The following is a 17868-nucleotide window of genomic DNA, read 5'->3' on the forward strand; positions in this document are numbered from 1 at the left end:
GAATGTGTGATTATAAGCAACCACAACTTAGACAAATCTCCCTCAGAGAGTGCTGGAAGCTCAACCACCAAAAAGCATTTCTCCTTCTGAGTCAGACCACAGCCCTTCAGTAAGTGGAGCTTCCATTCTTAGCTTGTAGAATTGAGCGGTGTGAGCAAAAATGAGTGGGAATGAGTGGGCTCATAAGACCAGGGGTCAAGCAGGCAACACCAGCCAAACACAGGGTCAGACTTTCCTAGAGCAATTACAGCCCCAGATCTACGCCTGGATCTCTCAACCTTTACGTGTCGCAACGGATTTAAAACTCAATGGGGCACTTGTCCACAGTTTTCCCACACTGGTTTGGTCATTGGTTTTCAATCTATGTTCCCTAGAACCCCAGGATCATTTCCATGGTCATTCTAGACTATGTTAATGCTGGACCTGAGTCTCAATTTATTTTTAACAATTAAAAAGCTGTGCATATAAATTATGTAGATACTCACCCCCTTTGTTAAGGAGGGAAACAACCCTCACTCCTTAAGTGTGAACTGTGCATGTGACTTCCTCCCACTGAGGACAGTGTGGGAAGGGAGAGAAAAATAGTAACTGGGGAGTGGAGAAACCTAACAAACATACCTCTGCCAGGTGATCAAGGTCAAAATCAACAGTGATAAGTCAAGGTGACCACAGGCACCCTGGATGTGACGTGATGATGATGGCACTTTATCTCTGTGGTCTTCCTCCCATCAACCCAAACCCCAGTCCAATCATGAGAAAACATACAAACCCCACGAGTAGAGGACACCCTACAAAATGCCTGACAAGTGCTCCTCAAAACTGTCAAGGTCATCAAAAGCAAGAGGAGTCTTTCTGGTTTTTTTAATTTATTTTTAACGTTTATTTATTTTTGGGACAGAGAAAGACAAAGCATGAACAGGGGAGGGGCAGAGAGAGAGGGAGACACAGAATCGGAAGCAGGCTCCAGGCTCTGAGCCATCAGCCCAGAGCCCGACGCGGGGCTCGAACTCACGGACCGCGAGATCGTGACCTGAGCTGAAGTCGGATGCTTAACCGACTGAGCCACCCAGGCGCCCCAAAAGCAAGAGGAGTCTAAGGGGACATGCTGACAAATGTCATATGATGTCTTGAAATAGAGAAGGGATGTCAGGCAAAAAAAAAAAAAAATACGGAAATCAAAGGAAGTATGGACCATAGTTAATGTATCGGTCTAGATTCATTGATTGTAGTAAAGGGTAACAAACCAATATAAGATGTTAATAATAGGGGAAGCCATATGTGAGAATGCCATTTACCATCTTCTTGATTTTTCTGTAAATCTAAGTTTTAAATGACTTTAAATAAGTAACTTTAGTTTTTTAAAAACAATTTAAGGGACTTTCAGCCAGATTTTTGCCATCTGATACAAGCTGCATTGAGGAGGGGGGCTGTAAGTGTGCCGATACTCCACTCTCACCCCAGCCCCAGATCGCTGTCACGGGCTCCAATAGCAAATCTGTTATGTCCACTTCATGAGCCGGGTGGATTAATTTGCAAATCTGAGATGTAAAGCCCATACAAATGAAGGGCCGCTTGTATCAGTTTTGTGCCCTGCCTTCTGTGTGAAGGATCATTTATAAAAGGCTTCCCTTATTGGATGCAATCCTGCCCCACCCTCAGCCCTCCAGACATGCACTCCAGCCACCAACTCCTGACCTGACCAGGGGTCTTGTCCCTAGGTGTTCCCACCCCTCTCTGGGCTGGGGTCCCCACAGAGCAGCCCCAATGCTGGAATCACACCCCCGCCTGAAGCAGTGGTAGCTCCGCGTGACCCTGTGTCCTCCCAGGTGATGGCTAGGTGCCTGTGGGGTGGACCCACCGAGAACCCCCACCAGGGAAGCCCCCTAGGCATGTCATTGGCCAGCTCCCTTGTGCCCCTTCTGCCCCTCAGAATTTCCTGAAATCTGCAGGGAGGTGGTGCCCCCACCTGGTCCAGGCTTTACTCCCATCTGGCTCTGAGGGTCCCTAGAAGGGGTTGGGGGCTTGCCAGCCTCCAGGAGGCTGCAACGGATGAGGGGTTGGTAGGCCCCTGTGGCGCATGGGGAAGGATGCAGCTGTCCCCTACCCTATACTCTTCCGGGCTCAGTTCTGGAGTGGGGGCAGTGCATGGGGGGTGTGGATCAGGACTGTCCTCCCCCCAAAACTTCACTCTGTCCCTCTGGCCTTAGCCACTGCTCCTTGCCTTCCCAATAAGCCCTACCTGGCTACACCTGGAGATTAGCAGTGTTTATAGGTAACCGCTGCGTGGGGCCTCCGTGGGGCTTGGGAAGGACTCTCAGTGGAAACCCAGCAACCTGGGGCCTTCCTGTGTCTACACTGCCTAGCAACTGCCAAGGCAATGCCGGTGTTGGCTCCCGACGCTGTAGTCCAGGGGGATGGGGCCACCCTCTCACATGCTCCAGCAGAGGCCAGTCTCCAGGAGGTAAACCGAGCCCAGCTCAGGAATCCTTCAAAGACACCAGGGTTGGGGCTGCTTCTGTCCAGTTGAGCAGTTCTTTCTTCTAGATACCCTGAAAACCAGGGAGGGAGTTGGGCCTGGTGGCGTCCCTCCTCTTACAGTCCAAGAATGCTGGACTCCTCAGTGGCAGATGCAATGACCCGCCTGACCCTAAAACTCTTAGAGAAGGTAAGACGGGGGAGGCGGGGTAATCGTGTTTTTAACAACTTGTCAAAGAAGCACAGATACACAAGGTAAGTTATACCTGTGAGTATACTCCTTCCAAAGCAAAATGCTTTGCAATGGTTTTCAGCCTCATCATGAAGGACTATGGTTTCTTGGGTATTTTTCTCTGCATTTATGCAGAATCAACTATGTTCTTCTGGCAGTTTCTCAGCCAGGAGGTTGTTTGCACCCCCAGGCCAGAACATTTCCAGGGTCCCACAGAACTCCCCTGCAGAGCCTCCCAGCTTTAGTGTTTGAGAGAAGCCAAGCCCTGACCGATGCAGGATCCGAAGCCTCATAGGCTGGCCCTGGGACCCATCCTGAGACCCTATCCTCCCCTGCAGGTTCTGTTGGTCCCTGGCCAGCCTGCCCTCACAGGCACCCAGCTCAGTGCCCTTCCTTCCATGGGACCCATGGGCCAACTTGGAGGGGCTGGCAGGAGTCACCCCAACATGGGCCCAGACTGTGCTGCTCAGCCCAGGGCTCGGGTGATCAGAGGTGGTCAGGGACACGGAGCTGGCCTAGGTCAAGCTCTTCAGAAAGCTGCTGCAAAGGGACCATACAGGGGTGCCTGGGCGGCTCAGTCGGTTAAGCACCCGACTCTTGATGTTGGCTCAGGTCGTGATCTCATGGTTTGAGATCGAGCCCCGCATCAGGCTCTGCTCTGACAGCATGAAGCCTGTTTGGGATTCTCTCTCGTCCACTCTCTCTCTGACCCACCCCCCCCTCAAAATAAATAAACAAACTTTAAAGAGGAAGGGGCCTATATATCAGAGCACCTGCCCTTAGATTTCAAGGTGGAACGTGTGTGCGCTGGACAGAAAGCGTAGCCTGCACAGTCCCTGCGACAGTAAAGGTGACCCTTGCCACCTGCCCTGTACCTCTGTCGCTCAGCATGTCTTGTCCCCAGTCACCTCCATGTGGGACACTGGGCCCTTTGGACCCTCGGGGGGGAGGTCATTCCGGGAGCATAGGGGCAGATGCCCCTCATGCAGCGCAGACCCTGTCCACTCACACACTTTCTCTCCTGATCTTTTCGGCACAGAAACTGGAGCAAGAGCGTGAGAATGTGGAAAGGGATTCTGAGGACCCTCACTTTGTGCCAGGTAAGAGCCCCGGGCTGCTTGGAGCCACACAGGCAGGCACGAGACCTCCCCCCAGGTCCTTCCCTCCTCCTGACAACAGCAAGACTGTCCTTACACTTTTCCCTCATACTCAGAATTGAAAGGCTTTCATTTTCATCTTTAACACACACACACACACACACACACACACACACACACACACACCCAGGTGCTCTGCTGAGCACACCCTCATAGCTTATCACACCCTCACACAAACCCCAAGAGGGAATACATTCATCATTCCCACTTTGCAGATAAGGAAATAGAGGCCCAGAGAGATCTGATAATCTGCCCCGGTTGCCCTGCTCAGAAGTGGCCACATGTGGATCAGACCAATGTTGCTCTGAGCTTGTTCTAGGCCGGGTGGTTTGCAGGGCTCAGCCTGTCCGTCAAGTCATCACGCCTTCAAATGCCCAGACCAGACACCCCTGTGTATCTGCCACACTGGCCTATAGTCAGACACTGAGGCCACAGGAACCAGGGGAGGGGACCACTCTGCCTGGTGCCGGTGTCCAGGTTCAGGAACATCTGGGTGAGGTGCTAGGGAGTCCCTGCAAAAACATCGTCTACTCTTCATCATGTGGATGTGCCCCTCTGGTGGTGGGGCTCTAGGCAACTTCCGAGGGCAGCAGGCAGAGCCCAGGACTCAAATCCAGACAGGAATTTCCAAACCAGGTCACTGACCAACGAACCCTGGAATGGGCCAGGGCAGTGGGGACTCCCGGGGAACCCCCATCCCTCAGAGGACACGCTGCTATAGGCATCCTCTGCACTGGGGGTTAGGGTGGGGGTGGAGAATAGGTCTGCTGTGCCAGAGGAGGGATGGCCAGAGCCAGCCTGGGATCCACCAGACCTCGTTCGGAACGCCCTCTTGAGGGGGACCCCTCCCTCAGGATGCTGCAGATGACATTACTGAGGCTTGGTGGACCACACCAGCCTCCAGGCTGCTTGGGGCCCCCCGGGGCTCCGGGTGGCAGGAGGCCAGGCTCATGGCCCAATTGCGCTCACTACCAGGACCAGTGAGGCCTCCTCCCTCTCCCCAGTGTCCAGCAGAGCCTCTGTGACAGGGGCAATGCAGTGCTCGGGCCCCGAGTGGAAACCTGCACGAGAGGACTTGCAGCTCATTTCCAGAAATAAGATGATCATTCCCTGCAGGAAATGAGGACAGGCCGGATGCAGCTGTACTGAGTGCTCTGAGGAGGAGGAAAGACCTTCTGCAGAGACTCCGGGTAGGCCGGTGTCCTGTGCCGCGTGGAGCTCTGGGGCTGAAGCTGGGGGCTACCGGGCCCAGGCCAGAGGCACAGGGAGGGCTTCCTGGAGGAAACGCTGGTTCCCTGAGGTCTGTTGACTTGTGGGTGGGTGACTGACGGATCCTGAGCAGCCAGGAGACTGCGCACCTAATCACAGAAGAGAAAGCAAGATATGCACGCACGTGTTCTCTAGTCGGGAGTGTTAGCTGAAAAACCCTGCTTTGGTTGCACGTGTCCACGGTGGAAGTGCTGTGCCAAGGACCCAGTTCCTACAGGAGGTGGGATTTTAAGACGGCCAAGGGCCTCCTCCAGTCTAAATGCACCAGCAATAGGGAATGACCGTGGGAAGTGGCAAATGGCATCCACACGGACGGTTATGATGAAATACTGCTTTGTGGTGATGCTGGAAAGAGAGAACATCCTCTGTTGACGGGGAGAAAAGCACAGCCGGACACTAGTTCATGTTTTTTCATAAAACATGGACGGACAGGCTGAGCCAGAAAGAAGCATTATCCCCTCCCCCCCCCCGTGCAAAAAGCTTTGTCGTCATGTGTCCCCCACACGCAGAGCCCGGCTCCCGTCCCAGAGAGGCTGTGCTCTTCGCGGGGCAGGTCAGCAGTGCCGGGCAGCCCTGAGGCCCGCCCCGCACGGAGGACCACACTTCTGTGCGTGGGCTCTGCTGTGCCAGGCAGGGTGGGGATGCCCCTCCCCCGTCTCCCCCCCTGGGTGCAGCGGGCCCTGCGTTGGTGTTGCAGGAACAGCACCTCCTGGAGGAGGTGTCCCAGCCCCGAGCCCCGAGCGGGGTGAACAGAGGAGGAGCCTGGGGATCAGCACTGCCCCCAGAGGTGCCCCCGGTGGGCATCCGTCCTGCTGTCTCCCCACCCCCGCCAGCCCTGGAGCCACCACACATCATCCAGCACTCGGTAAGTCTTCGTGATGAACCGGGGGCGGAACCAACGTGGGGAGGATGCGGGGCCCACAGAGCCCAGTTCCTTCCTCGAGGCCCACCTCGGCGGCATTATGAACGGGCTCTAAAGAGGGTGGGTCAGCTAGGAGCCAAGAGTGGCTGCGTGTCCCATGTCCCAGGCACCGTACAGGGACCTCCGTGGCTCCTCTGTGCAACCCTCACAGGTGCCCTGACAACTGGCTTTGGGGAAGGGGTGGTCTCATCCCCCTCATTACCGATGAGAGGCTGGGGTCTCCATTCAGCCTTCCTGACTGCCAGGTCCTAACCTGTGCACCAAGAACAGAAGTATTCAGCATCAGGAGGGCCCTGAATTTGGGGAAGAAGTGTGTCCACGCTTTCTCAAAATTTCATAATGACCAGGGGAGCCTAAGACCCTAATTTCAAGGGCAGAATTTTATTTTTTATACCTACATATTTAATTTTTTTTAATATTTATTTTTGAGAAAGAGAGAGACAGAATGTGAGACAGAGGGAGACAGAGAGAGAGAGGGAGACACAGAATCCAAAGCAGGCTCCAGGCTCCGAGGTGTCAGCACAGAACCCGACATGGGGCTCAAACTCACGCACCGTGAGATCATGACCTGAGCCCAAGTCAGAAACTCAACCAACTGAGCCACCCAGGTGCCCCAATATATACATACATATTTTAAAGTTTATTTCTTTACTTTGAGAGAAAGCGCACACACAAGCGGGGGAGGGGCAGCCAGCGAGGGAGAGAGAGAATCCCAAGCAGGATCCATGCTGTCGGCGCAGCGCAGAGCCTTAGGCAGGGCTCGAACCCAAGAGCCATGAGATCATGAACTGAGCAGAGATCAAGAGTCGCCCAGTGAGCCACCCAGACGCTCCAAGGGCAGAATTTAAAAAGGTAAAAGAGTGGTCCAATTTTGAGGACCTCATACCTTTATTCGGCCTCTGGGTTGTAAGCAAAGGAAAGGAACTGACTTTCTTCAGCAAAAGGGAATGTGTTGGAGGGCAGGTGAGTGCAGGGGAAGGACAGAAATCTGGGACATGACACGTAAAAGCCTCAGGGAGAAGAGAAGGCCGAGGAGGTGTGCAGGACCAAGTTGAGAAGGTTCTGGACCTGCTGACCAGGGAGACTATCGGTGCCAGCAGGCTGGGTCCATGACCTGGAGGGCATTTGTTCTTTGGAAGAAGACCCTGGCAGCACATGGCTGAGGGAAGAGAATGGGAAGGGGCAATTCAGATCAGGGAGAGACCTGTGCTAATGGAGGCCCTAGAGGCCCCTTCGCCCCTGGGCTGTCTGTGTCCAGGTTCCAGATATCCTAAGCCCGCGCCTTCAGGTCTCCCAGCAGCTAGAGCCTCCCTTTGGGAGTGGTGGGGTGGTGGGGGTGTAGGGGCAAGAGCCTCCCCCTACTCAAACCCACTTACACTTACTGCCCTTCACCAGGGCCCGGTCCTGCTTGCATGTTTCAGTCTCAGCCCCAGGGACAAGCAGATGACGGGAGGGGCCTTTGGTTGTTACAGTGAATTTCCTTGAGGCTGGATTCAGAGACTCTGAGGTAGGATGTCCTCCAAGCCATGAAGGCGTAGTCCCATCAGACTGTGCGGTGGATAGCAAAGCGTGGCTATGGGCCAAAGTTGGCTTGCCATCTGCTTTTGTACAACCTGTAAGCTAAGAATTGTCTTATGTTTTTAGATGTTTTGGGGGGAAATCAAAAGAAGAATAATAGTTTGTAACACATGAAAATGATATGAAATGCAAATCTCAGTGCCCATATTGAAGTTTCATTGGTCCAGTCTTGCCTGTCTATGGCTGCCTCCAGGATACAATGGCAGAGTTGAGTGGTTTGCAACTGAGGCCATATGGCCCATAGAGTCAAAACTATTTATTGTCTGGCCCTCCACAGAAAATGTTTGTCAGCCCCTGCTCTATGCCATCATTTCTATGAACTGGGAAAGAAAGGACAAGGTCAGGGCCTTGTTCGGGCAGGAAAAGAGTAAAATAGAAAATAGAAAAGTCTTTGGTGCGTGATCAACACCTAGTGTGTGCTTGAAATTGTACATTTATTTTAACTCAAGAGAGAAGCCAGGACTTATTTTTATGACCTGTTCCGTGGCTGCCTCTATTGAGGCAGGATTAATGAAACCAGACAGTCATTAGCTTAGCCTACTGAAGACAGGAAATGCGGGGAACATTAAAAATCATGTCACTGCTGAATAGATATTGAGTCCAGGTATCACATAGGACATGGCGTGTTATAAATATTTGTATCTAGCCCCAAATTCGTATGTTGAAGTTCTAACTTCCAATGTGACCATATTTGGAGATAGCGCCTGTGAAGAGGTATACAAGGTTAAATGAGGTAATAAATGTGAGATCCTAGTCCAATGGGGCTGGTATCCTCAAGAAAGGAGGAAGGGATGGGGCGCCTGGGTGGCTCAGTCGGTTAAGTGGCCAGCTTTGGCTCAGGTCATGATCTCATGGCTCGTGAGACCATGTCTTAGTCTGCTAGGGCTGCCATAACAAAGTGCCACAAACCAGGCAGCTGAAACAGCAGAAATTCATTTTCTCACAGTTTTGGAGTCTGGATGTCCAAGATCAAGGTGCCAGCCAATCAGGTTCCTGGAGAGAGTTCTCTTCCGGCTTGCAGACAGCTGCCATTTCACTGTTGTCACATGGCAGACAGAGAGTTCCCTAGCATTTCTTCCTCTTTAAAAAAAAAAAAAAGTTTAATGTTTATTTTTGAGAAAGGGTGAGCACAAGCCGGGCAGGGGCAGAGAGAGGGGTGACAGAGGATCTGAAGCAGCGGGCTCTGTGCTGACAGACGAGAGCCCGATGCGAGGCTCAAACTCATGAGCCATGAGATCATGACCTGAGCCAAAGCTGGCCACTTAACCGACTGAGCCACCCAGGCGCCCCATCCCTTCCTCCTTTTTTGAGGATACCAGCCCCATTGGACTAGGATCTCACATTTATTACCTCATTTAACCTTGTATACCTCTTCACAGGCGCTATCTCCAAATATGGTCACATTGGAAGTTAGAACTTCAACATACGAATTTGGGGCTAGATACAAATATTTATAACACGCCATGTCCTATGTGATACCTGGACTCAATATCTATTCAGCAATCTATTCAATGTGTTGGGTTAACCAGTTAAGTTCCTCTTGGGGGTGCCCGGGTGGCTCAGCTGGTTGAGCATCCAGCTCTTGATCTCAGCTCAGGTCTTGATCTCAGGGCTGTGAATTCAAGCGCCGTGTTGGACTCCATGCTGTGTGTGAATCCTACTTAAAAAGATAATAAAGTTCCTTTTGGAGGGATGGATGAATGAATGGATGGGTGGGTGGGCAGATGGGTGGGTGATGGATGGGAGAGTAGAGAGATGGGTGGGCGGGCAGGTGGATGGTAGGTAACTAGGTGGGCGGACTTGTGGGTGAATGGATGGGTGGACAGGTGGATGGGTAGGTGATGGATAGGTAGAGATGGATGGTTAGGTGGGTGGGTGGATGCTGTAGAACTCTCTCCTAGGGCACGTTTAAGAAACTAATCATCTGGCTCTTTTTAGGTCCCCCAGCCTCCTGCCACCATTATTCAACAACTACCTCAGCAGCCACTCATCGCACAGATTCCCCCTCTCCAGGCCTTCCCCACTCAAAGGTCAGGAAGTATTAAGGAAGGTAAGTGTTCCAGGAATGCAAACTGGTACAGCTTCTCTGGAAAACAGTATGGAGGTTTCTCAAAAAATTAAAAATGGAACAACCTTATGACCCAGCAATTTCACTGTCAGGTATTTATCCAAAGGATTCAAAAATGCTGACTCAAAGGGGCACATTCACCCCAATGTTTTTAGCAGCATTATTGACAATAGCCAAATTATGGAAAGAGCCCAAATGTCCATTGATGGATGAATGGATAAAGAAGATGTGGTGGATAAAGAAGATGTGGTACACACACACACACACACACACACACGATGGAGTATTACTCGGTTATCAACAAGAATGAAATCATGCCACCTGCAATAACGTGCATGGAACTAGAGGGTATTATGCTAAGTGAAGTAAGTCAGTCAGAGAGAAACAAATATCATATGATTTCACTCATATGGAATTTAAGAAACAAAACAGATGAACGTATGGGAAGGGAAGGAAAAACAAGATAAAAAGAGAGAGGGAGGCAAACCATAAGAGACTCTTCAATACAGAGAACAAACTGAGGGTTGCTGGAGGGGAAGTCGGGGGGGATGGGCTAAATAGGTAAAGGGCATTGAGGGCACTTGTTGGAATGAGCACTGGTGTTATATGTAGGGGATGAATCACTGGATTCTGCTCCTGAAATCGTTACTACACTGTATGCTGACTAACTTGAATGTGAACAAAATTAAAAACTTTTTGACAAAGGAAGGTAAGTGTCCCCTATTAATACTGTTATGGGTTTACAAAATTCTCTATCGAAACAAAAAATATTTTTGTAAACAGGATAGTCATTTAGGGTCAGCTTTTGGCTATTCAACTGAAGCTATATATTAGCAACATGAAAATAATTTTAAGTTTAACAAAAGTTATCTCGTATGATGGATATTGCCAATGGAAGAAAACAAGAACCAGGAACTGAGTGGAAGGGGCTCCAATCCCAGCTCATCTGATTATTAGCTATATGAACACCTTGGCTAAATTGTTTCTCCTTTTAAATGAGTTTTAAATATTTGAGATTAAAACCACTTTATCGAGATGACAAATTGCACACATTTAAAGTGTCCAGTCTGATGAGTGCGGACAGACGTGTATTTCCATGAACCCATCACTAATGGAGCAGTGAGCACGCTTACCCCCCAGAAGCTTCCTCCCTGACAACTAATGGTATGAGGGTCTAGGAGCAGACCTGCATGTGGAATCCTCTGGTCAGTGTTCTCCATTCTGTCCCAGCGACTAAGAGAACTGGTTTCGTTACCGTAGCTCCATCCAAGGTTGTAATGTGTGCCGGGCCTGGCACAGAGGCTGCCCCGTGACTCAGCCAGGGGTGCTGTCCACGCTGCGGCCCCTAGAAGGTGCCCAGGAGCTGCTGAGCACGGCCCGGCCTGTGCGCTCAGAGGCGGTCCTGCTAGGGCTCTCCATCCCTCTTTGCTGGTTTTTCCAGATGAACCTTAGTGGTAGTCTGTCAGGTTCCAAAGGCAAACCGAGCGAAACCACGTGTGTGCGAATGCCTGTATGCCTTCCGAGAGAAAAGGTGTCATTAAAAATCAGTGGTAGGGGCACCTGGGTGGCTCAGTCGGTTAAGCGGCCGATTTCGGCTCAGGTCATGATCTCAGTGGTCTGTGAGTTCGAGCCCCGTGTCGGGCTCTGTGCTGACAGCTCAGAGCCTGGAGCCTGTTTCAGATTCTGTGTCTCCCTCTCTCTGACCCTCCCCTGTTCATGCTCTGTCTCTCTCTCTGTCTCAAAAATAAATAAACGTTAAAAAAAAATCAAAAAAAATCAGTGGTAAAAAATGGAATGTGTGATACGTGCCTAGCTATTTAGACAAATTAATGTCAGGCCTCCAACTCCTTATACCAAAACAAATTTCAACCAGATCAAGTATTTGAATGTAAAAATATGAACTCTCAAAAGTACTCTAACAACCACTTTGGAGAACTGGTGATCTTTTTAAAAATTGCAATATCATAGACCGTATTCCTTGTACTGTGCCTTTTATTCCCATGACTTACCCCATAACTGGAGGCCTGTATCTCTCTTGCCTTCACCCATTTTCCCCAACTCCCCCTCCCCTCCAGCAACCATCAGACTGTTCTCTGCATTTATGGGTCTGATTCTGCTTTTTTTCCTTTCTTTTGGTTCCCTTTATTGGGCCTTAGTACAAAGTTGAGCAAGTGGCATCTTGAGCTCCTTCTCCCCCAGCGACAGGAACCGGGAATAGCGTCGCTCCCCTCCTCTGGCTCGGCTGTTACTGCTCCCTATTTGTCCTCTGGGAAAACTCCCTAGTATGATTTCATACAGAAATACTGTTTGAACTTACCTGGTCTTTCCACTTACCTTTGTTGAATCTCAGACCGCCCTTCTGGAATTGACTTCTGTCATGTTGAAATCCTTTCCAAGTTCATTTAGAACAGACTCTGGAAGCTCCCTCTGTGTTTGCTTTCTGGCAAATGTTTTTATCCTCCCCCCACCCCCTTTTTTTTTTTTTTTAACATTTATTTATTTATTTATTTTTGAGAAAGAGCACAAGCCCGGAGGGGCAGAGGGGGAGAGACAGATCCCAAGCAGGCTCTACACTCAGTGTGGAGCCCGTCACAGGGCCTCATCCCATGACTGACTGTCAGATCACAACCTGAGCCAAAATCGAGAGTCGGATGGATGCTTAACTGCCTGAGCCACCCAGGCGCCCGAATTTCCCCTTGTTCTTAAATACCAGTTTACCTGGATATTCAGATCTAGATTGTTATCTTCTCTCAACACTTTCTGAGGACCCTTGTGATTACATTGGGCTAACACAGATAATACAGGATAATCTCTTCATCTCAAGATTCTTTCATAAAAATTAATCAATTTAAAAAGTTGTAGGGGTGCCTGGGTGGCTCAGTCAGTTGGGTGTCCGACTTCGGCTCAGGTCATGATCTCACAGTCCGTGAGTTTGAGCCCCGCCTCGGGCTCTGTGCTGACAGCTCAGAGCCTGGAGCCTGCTTAATAGATTCTGTGTCTCCCTCTCTCTCTGACCCTCCCCCGTTCATGTTCTGTCTCTCTCTGTCTCAAAATAAAAAACGTTTAAAAAAAATTAAAAATAAATAATTGTAAAAAAAACCCATAAAACTTAGCATCTTACACGTTTAAGTAGTGTTAACTGGATTCACATTGTTGTGCAACAGATCTGTAGGACTTTCCACCTTGCAAAACTGAAACTGTATCCATTGAACAACTCCCCACTTCCCCTTCCTACCAGCCCCTAGCCCCCACCATCCTACTCTCTTCGAATTGGATTACTCATATGAGAGGAATCATAGAGCGTTTGTCCTTCTGTGACTGGCTTATTTCACCTGGAATAACATGTCTGAGGTTTATCATGTTGTGGCAGATGTCAGAATTTCCTTCCTTTTTAAGGCTGAATAATACTCCATCATATGAATGGACCGCCTTCGCCTGCCAATGGATGCTTGGATTGCTTCCATCCTGAGACTCTTAAAAACATCCCTTTTACCATGTAATGAAACACAAATCACAGGATCCAGGCATTAGGATATGTACCTGTTGGGGGTCTATCATTCAGCTGACCACACTATCCAATCATGTTATTATCCCACAAATTATGGGCCCATTCTTTTGGGGTTGGGTGTTCCAGTGTTTTCTGGCTGGTGCCACCACACGGTCTTATCTTGTGGTGAATGGGCATGTACATTTCTGGGGGCACATGCCTAGGGATGAGATGTTTGGGTTAGGAAATACTGCCAGACAATTTTCCAAAGTGGTAGTATCTGTTTACACTTCATAAGAGGGAATGTCATGGTGGGCAGGTCATGGTAGCTCATTCTGATTTTAATTTGCACGTTATCTTGTCATATATTTATTGGCTGTAAACATCCTTTTCATGAAGTGCCCATTCAAGTATTTTGCCCATTTTTCTTTCAGGTCATCTGCCTCTCTCATTGGTTCATGTATTCTAACATGGATCCTTTTTGATACATGTAAAGCAGATGTTAAGTCTTTTTGTGGCCTGCCTTTCCCTTTCTTCGTCGTGTCTTTGGATGAACATGTTTTTAAGGCTTTTTCCTTTATGAATTAGTGCCTTTTCTGTCCTGTTTAAGAAATCTTTACCCACTAAAGGTCATGGAGATGTTCTTCTACAGTTTTGTTTCCTTTTCTCATTTAGATTTATGACCCCCCTGGAATAGATTTTGTGTACTATGAGTTAGGGATTGGTGTTATCTCTTGTCATGGGTATCAGTTTGGCCCTGTGCCATTGGTGAAGACCCTAGCTCCCTGCAACACTGATGTGTGTCCCTTATCCTCAGGCAATAACATGGTGTGAGGCCCTTTCTGGACTCTTCTCCTCCAATCTTTCCTCAGTGGGAGGGAATCCCGGGGCTGGTTGGGGAAGCTTCCCTGAAGGTGGTGGGAAGCTTGTTGCCTCAGAATGGGGCTGCCCAGGCCCAAACTCACGTGGGTCCCCTCAAGGGTCTTTGCCCAGAATGGAGCTGCCAGACTCAGCCTCTCCACTTTCTTATCTTGCAAGCATAAGAGTTCCCACAGCTTTGTTGCCATGGGAATCTGGGTCTCTGCCCCACCCCCATTGCTCCCAGGCCTGGGGCAAAATCTGTCAGTCAAGGGTCTCCAGAGAAGCAGAACCAACAGGATGTGTCTAGAGAGAGAGAAAGATGTATTTTGAGGAATTGGCTCATGTGATTACTGAGGCCTGGCTAGCCCAAAAGGACTGCTGCCTGCTGCCCACCCCAGTCCTGCCACGCCTGCAGGAGCCCCCGCCCCAGGCCGCCAGGCCCCTCTGCTTTGACTGGGAATGTGAGTGGTTTCTGGGACTGTCTGTAGGGAGGCCGACAGAGCCTGGGGCTGCCTCATTTCTAGGGCCTGGCTGCTGTGAAAGAACTCATGTTTACCTCTCACACTGACAAAAACGCACCTGTTTCGTAGTATCCAGAAATGGTGAATGTGTTCGTTTCTTGGGGTGGCTGTAAGAAGAACCACAGGCCTGGGGGCTTAAAACAATAGAAATGTACTTTCTCTCACTCTGGAGACCAGAATTCTGAAATCCAGGTGGCCACGCGGCCAGGCTCCCTCCAGAGATTCCAGGGGAGGGTCCATCCAGCAGTGGCGCTAGGCAGTCCTGGCCTGGCCGCGTGGCTCCCTTCTCTGCCTCATCTCCACGTGGCCTCTCCTCTGCTGTCTCAAACCTCCTCTGCCTCTCTTTGTGAAAACACTTGTCCTTGAATTTAGTGCCTACCTGGATAATTCAGGATGATCTCAAGATTCTTATTACACCTGCAAAGATCCTTTTTTTTTTTTTTTAAGACCCTTTTCTAAATAAGGTCACATTCAGAGGTCTTGGGGATTAGAACGTGGACACACCTTTTGGAGGCCACCATGCAGCACAGGTGGACGTGAAGAAGCCGGTAGGAGGGGTGCAAAGTGGAGCAGCCTCTCGGGAGCCCAACTGGACACGTGCGACAACATTTTATCTTATTTTTAATTTTTCTAATGTTTGTTTATTTTTGAGACACACACACACACACACACACACACACACACAGCATGAGTGGGGGAAGGGCAGAGAGAGGGGGAGACACAGGATCCGAAGCAGGCTCCAGGCTCCGAGCCGTCAGCACAGAGCCTGACGTGGGGCTTGAACTCATGGACTGTGAGATCATGACCTGAGCTGAAGTCGGACGCTTAACGGACTGAGCCATCTAGGCGCCCGTACATGTTAAAGCACATACATCCTCCAACCTAGAAGCTTCACACCTCAGAACACGCCCCCCACCCCACCCCCGAGCCCTGCACAAAGACACCTGTGCTGAAAGGGCTTCTTGCTGATAGAGAGCTGCATCTGTCTCAACAAACGGGATGCTCTAAGGCTTTGTTCTCAGGAGTGGCCTGAGAATCTGCATGCAGTATGTGAATGACAGAGCCTCTCCCGCCTCTCCTTCAGACATGGTGGAGATGATGCTGATGCAGAATGCACAGATGCACCAGATCATTATGCAAAACCTGATGCTCAAAGCCCTGCCCTCTGGGGGATCACAGGCCGCCCCTCTGCATTCCACCCCACAGGTAGGCTCGGCTGGGGACGGGCACCAGGGCAAAGGAGACAGGCCAAAGCAAAGCCAGAGGACCTGGGTGGCTTTTCTTCTGGAAGTCTGTGTATCTGTGCAACTCTGAGAAGCACATTTCTGACTCCTGGGTCCATGACCCGCTTGTGAATACCCCCTGCTCCCAGTCCCACCCAGATGCGGGATGAGTTCTGCATTTCGGGGCCCAGAAAGCTGTCTCGTAGAGCCGGGTGAGCTCTGCTGGAGCCTGGGCTTCTCCCCTCCCTTCCCTTCTTTCTTCCTATCTTCCCCTTGCCCCCCCCTCCTTCTCTTCCTCCATCCCCCTCCTCTGCCCCTCCACCCCAACTCCCTCTACCCTTCTTCTCTTTGATGCCAATCCTGGGCTCTGACCGCCCCCCCTCCCCTTAGTTAGAAAGCAGGCAAAGGGAAAAAGGTGGACCCAGGGAGCAGCCTTTGTCCCTGTAGAAACGGGCCGGTGTGTGTACTGTGCTGAGTACCCACAGCGGGTTACCCCTGTCCTCCTGTGAGCCCAGAGGCAGAAGCCGCCCTCCGTGCATCACCACCACCACTATGCACCCCCAGCCCGGCTGCCGGCCTCCCCGGCGGGTTACTCCATGTGGCCCCCAGTGGTCCCAGCCACCATCCCCCCACCTGCCTCCGGCTTCCTGCACCACATGGCCGGCCCCTCCTTGGCAGCCCTTAGTGGGTAAGTCGAGGGCAGCTTCTTGGGTCTGTGGAGCGGGAGTACCCTAGGGCCTGGGTGGTACCTCCCCACCCCTGCTGACAAGCCAGGGGACCCCCGTCTTTGTCAGGTCCGTAGGCTGTAGCAGGGAATTTGGAAAGGCCCTGCTGTCTTCCAGAGGGAGGCAGGTGGGTCTTTGGCAGGATCAGCCTGTGGTGGTCGAGGGTTGAAAATGGACCCCATGCCCACCTCCAGGGAAGCTGCTTGTGGCCTGGGTCATTTGTCCAGCCCAGCAGGAGTGGTGCTGGGAGTATGAGCAGGGCTGTGGGGACCCCCACCTGAGCTCTGGCAGCACGACTCACCTGTAGCATGGTGTCTGTAAGCCAGGCCAGGGCAGTAACTGCACCCCGATATCTTGGCTTTCCTAGGGTGGCATCTGATGGCATCCTGCCCACACAGGCTCCGGGCCTGTGAAACTCCACGCGTGGGCTCGGTAAGGAGCAGGGTCCCAGTTCCCCAGCAGGTGTGGTCGGGGAGGCCCGGCAGAGGCCTGAAGCCTCGGCCCTGGATGCTGGACTGCCAGGCATGAGGAAATACAGGGATTTCACCAGGAGGGATGGCCCAGTTAGCCGCATAAACCGTTAAACCTTCCTGTGGAAGAAATACCAGAAACAAGTCAAATATGATGACGACTGGGAGGTCTGCCTGCCACGAGCGGCCGAGGTGAGGGCTCCTGCCAGTCTCAAGAAGTGAAGCAGACAGCAGGCGGGGATCTCTCGTGGGAGAGTATCTTTCCATGCGGGTCTGCGTGGCTCCTTCTACAAGTCAAACACCATGTTGAATGTGGTTCCTTTCGAAGATGGCTGAGGAAAGGGAGCTTTCTCTGCATTTGTTCCTTTTGGTTCTGTCAGGGCTTCCGGTGTGAACGTCACCTTTAGTTTTTCTTCATTTTCTGTGACTTTTTTTTCTTGGTGGAATGATGTTCCCTTGACATGTTAGTATAATTTTCACATGAATGTCACATTTAAATGTTACAGCTGTTTTCATCTACCCCTTTTGGGAAAACCTATTTTCCCCAAGTTCTGCACCAGCGAGAGCCCTGCCTCCTTGGACCCTGCACGCTCGTGGGATTTTGGCCCGGGGAAGGGGATGACCAAGTGGCGGTCCGGATGCCTCCAGGGCGGGAGGGCGGCAGGGGCCCCCACCACGTGCCTGGCACACGCATCTCTTGTGAAAGGCAATTAAACGTTTGACTCCATTGCTGATTTTCACATTAACTTTTTTTTTTTATTAATTTTTTTAATGTTTATTTTTAAGAGACAGACAGAGCATGAGTGGGGGAGGGGCAGAGAGAGAGGGAGACACAGAAACCAAAGCAGGCTCAGGCTCCAAGCTGTCAGCACAGAGCCCG

General features: G+C 51.0%; 1 protein-coding gene across 2 annotated transcripts; it reads left to right on the forward strand.

Moving 5' to 3' along the window:
• The first annotated feature begins 2426 nt into the window (after positions 1-2426).
• On the forward strand, positions 2427-17708 carry CC2H21orf58 (chromosome C2 C21orf58 homolog). 2 transcript variants are annotated; one of them, XM_042955540.1, is made up of 8 exons: positions 2427-2665; positions 3747-3807; positions 4981-5054; positions 5831-5998; positions 9572-9683; positions 15655-15776; positions 16309-16481; positions 16886-17708. In XM_042955540.1, the coding sequence occupies exons 1-8, from the start codon at positions 2606-2608 to the stop codon at positions 16929-16931; spliced, it is 816 nt and encodes a 271-aa protein (XP_042811474.1). In that variant the 5' UTR covers positions 2427-2605; the 3' UTR covers positions 16932-17708. The 2 variants fall into 2 exon arrangements, with proteins under 2 accessions (XP_042811474.1, XP_042811475.1); XM_042955541.1 differs by lacking the exon at positions 16309-16481.
• Positions 17709-17868: the final 160 nt, after the last annotated feature.

The sequence above is a fragment of the Panthera leo genome, chromosome C2 (assembly GCF_018350215.1).
Source record: "Panthera leo isolate Ple1 chromosome C2, P.leo_Ple1_pat1.1, whole genome shotgun sequence".
In the NCBI taxonomy this organism is placed as follows: Eukaryota; Metazoa; Chordata; class Mammalia; order Carnivora; family Felidae; genus Panthera; species Panthera leo.

Excerpts from the sequence above, each read along its gene's own strand:
- CC2H21orf58 (XM_042955540.1), top strand. The coding sequence starts at position 2,606 with ATGCTGGACTCCTCAGTGGCAGATGCAATGACCCGCCTGACCCTAAAA. Across the intron at positions 9,684-15,654 it reads GTCAGGAAGTATTAAGGAAG|ACATGGTGGAGATGATGCTG; the intron begins GTAAGTGTTCCA and ends CCTCTCCTTCAG. Across the intron at positions 16,482-16,885 it reads TCCTTGGCAGCCCTTAGTGG|GGTGGCATCTGATGGCATCC; the intron begins GTAAGTCGAGGG and ends TGGCTTTCCTAG.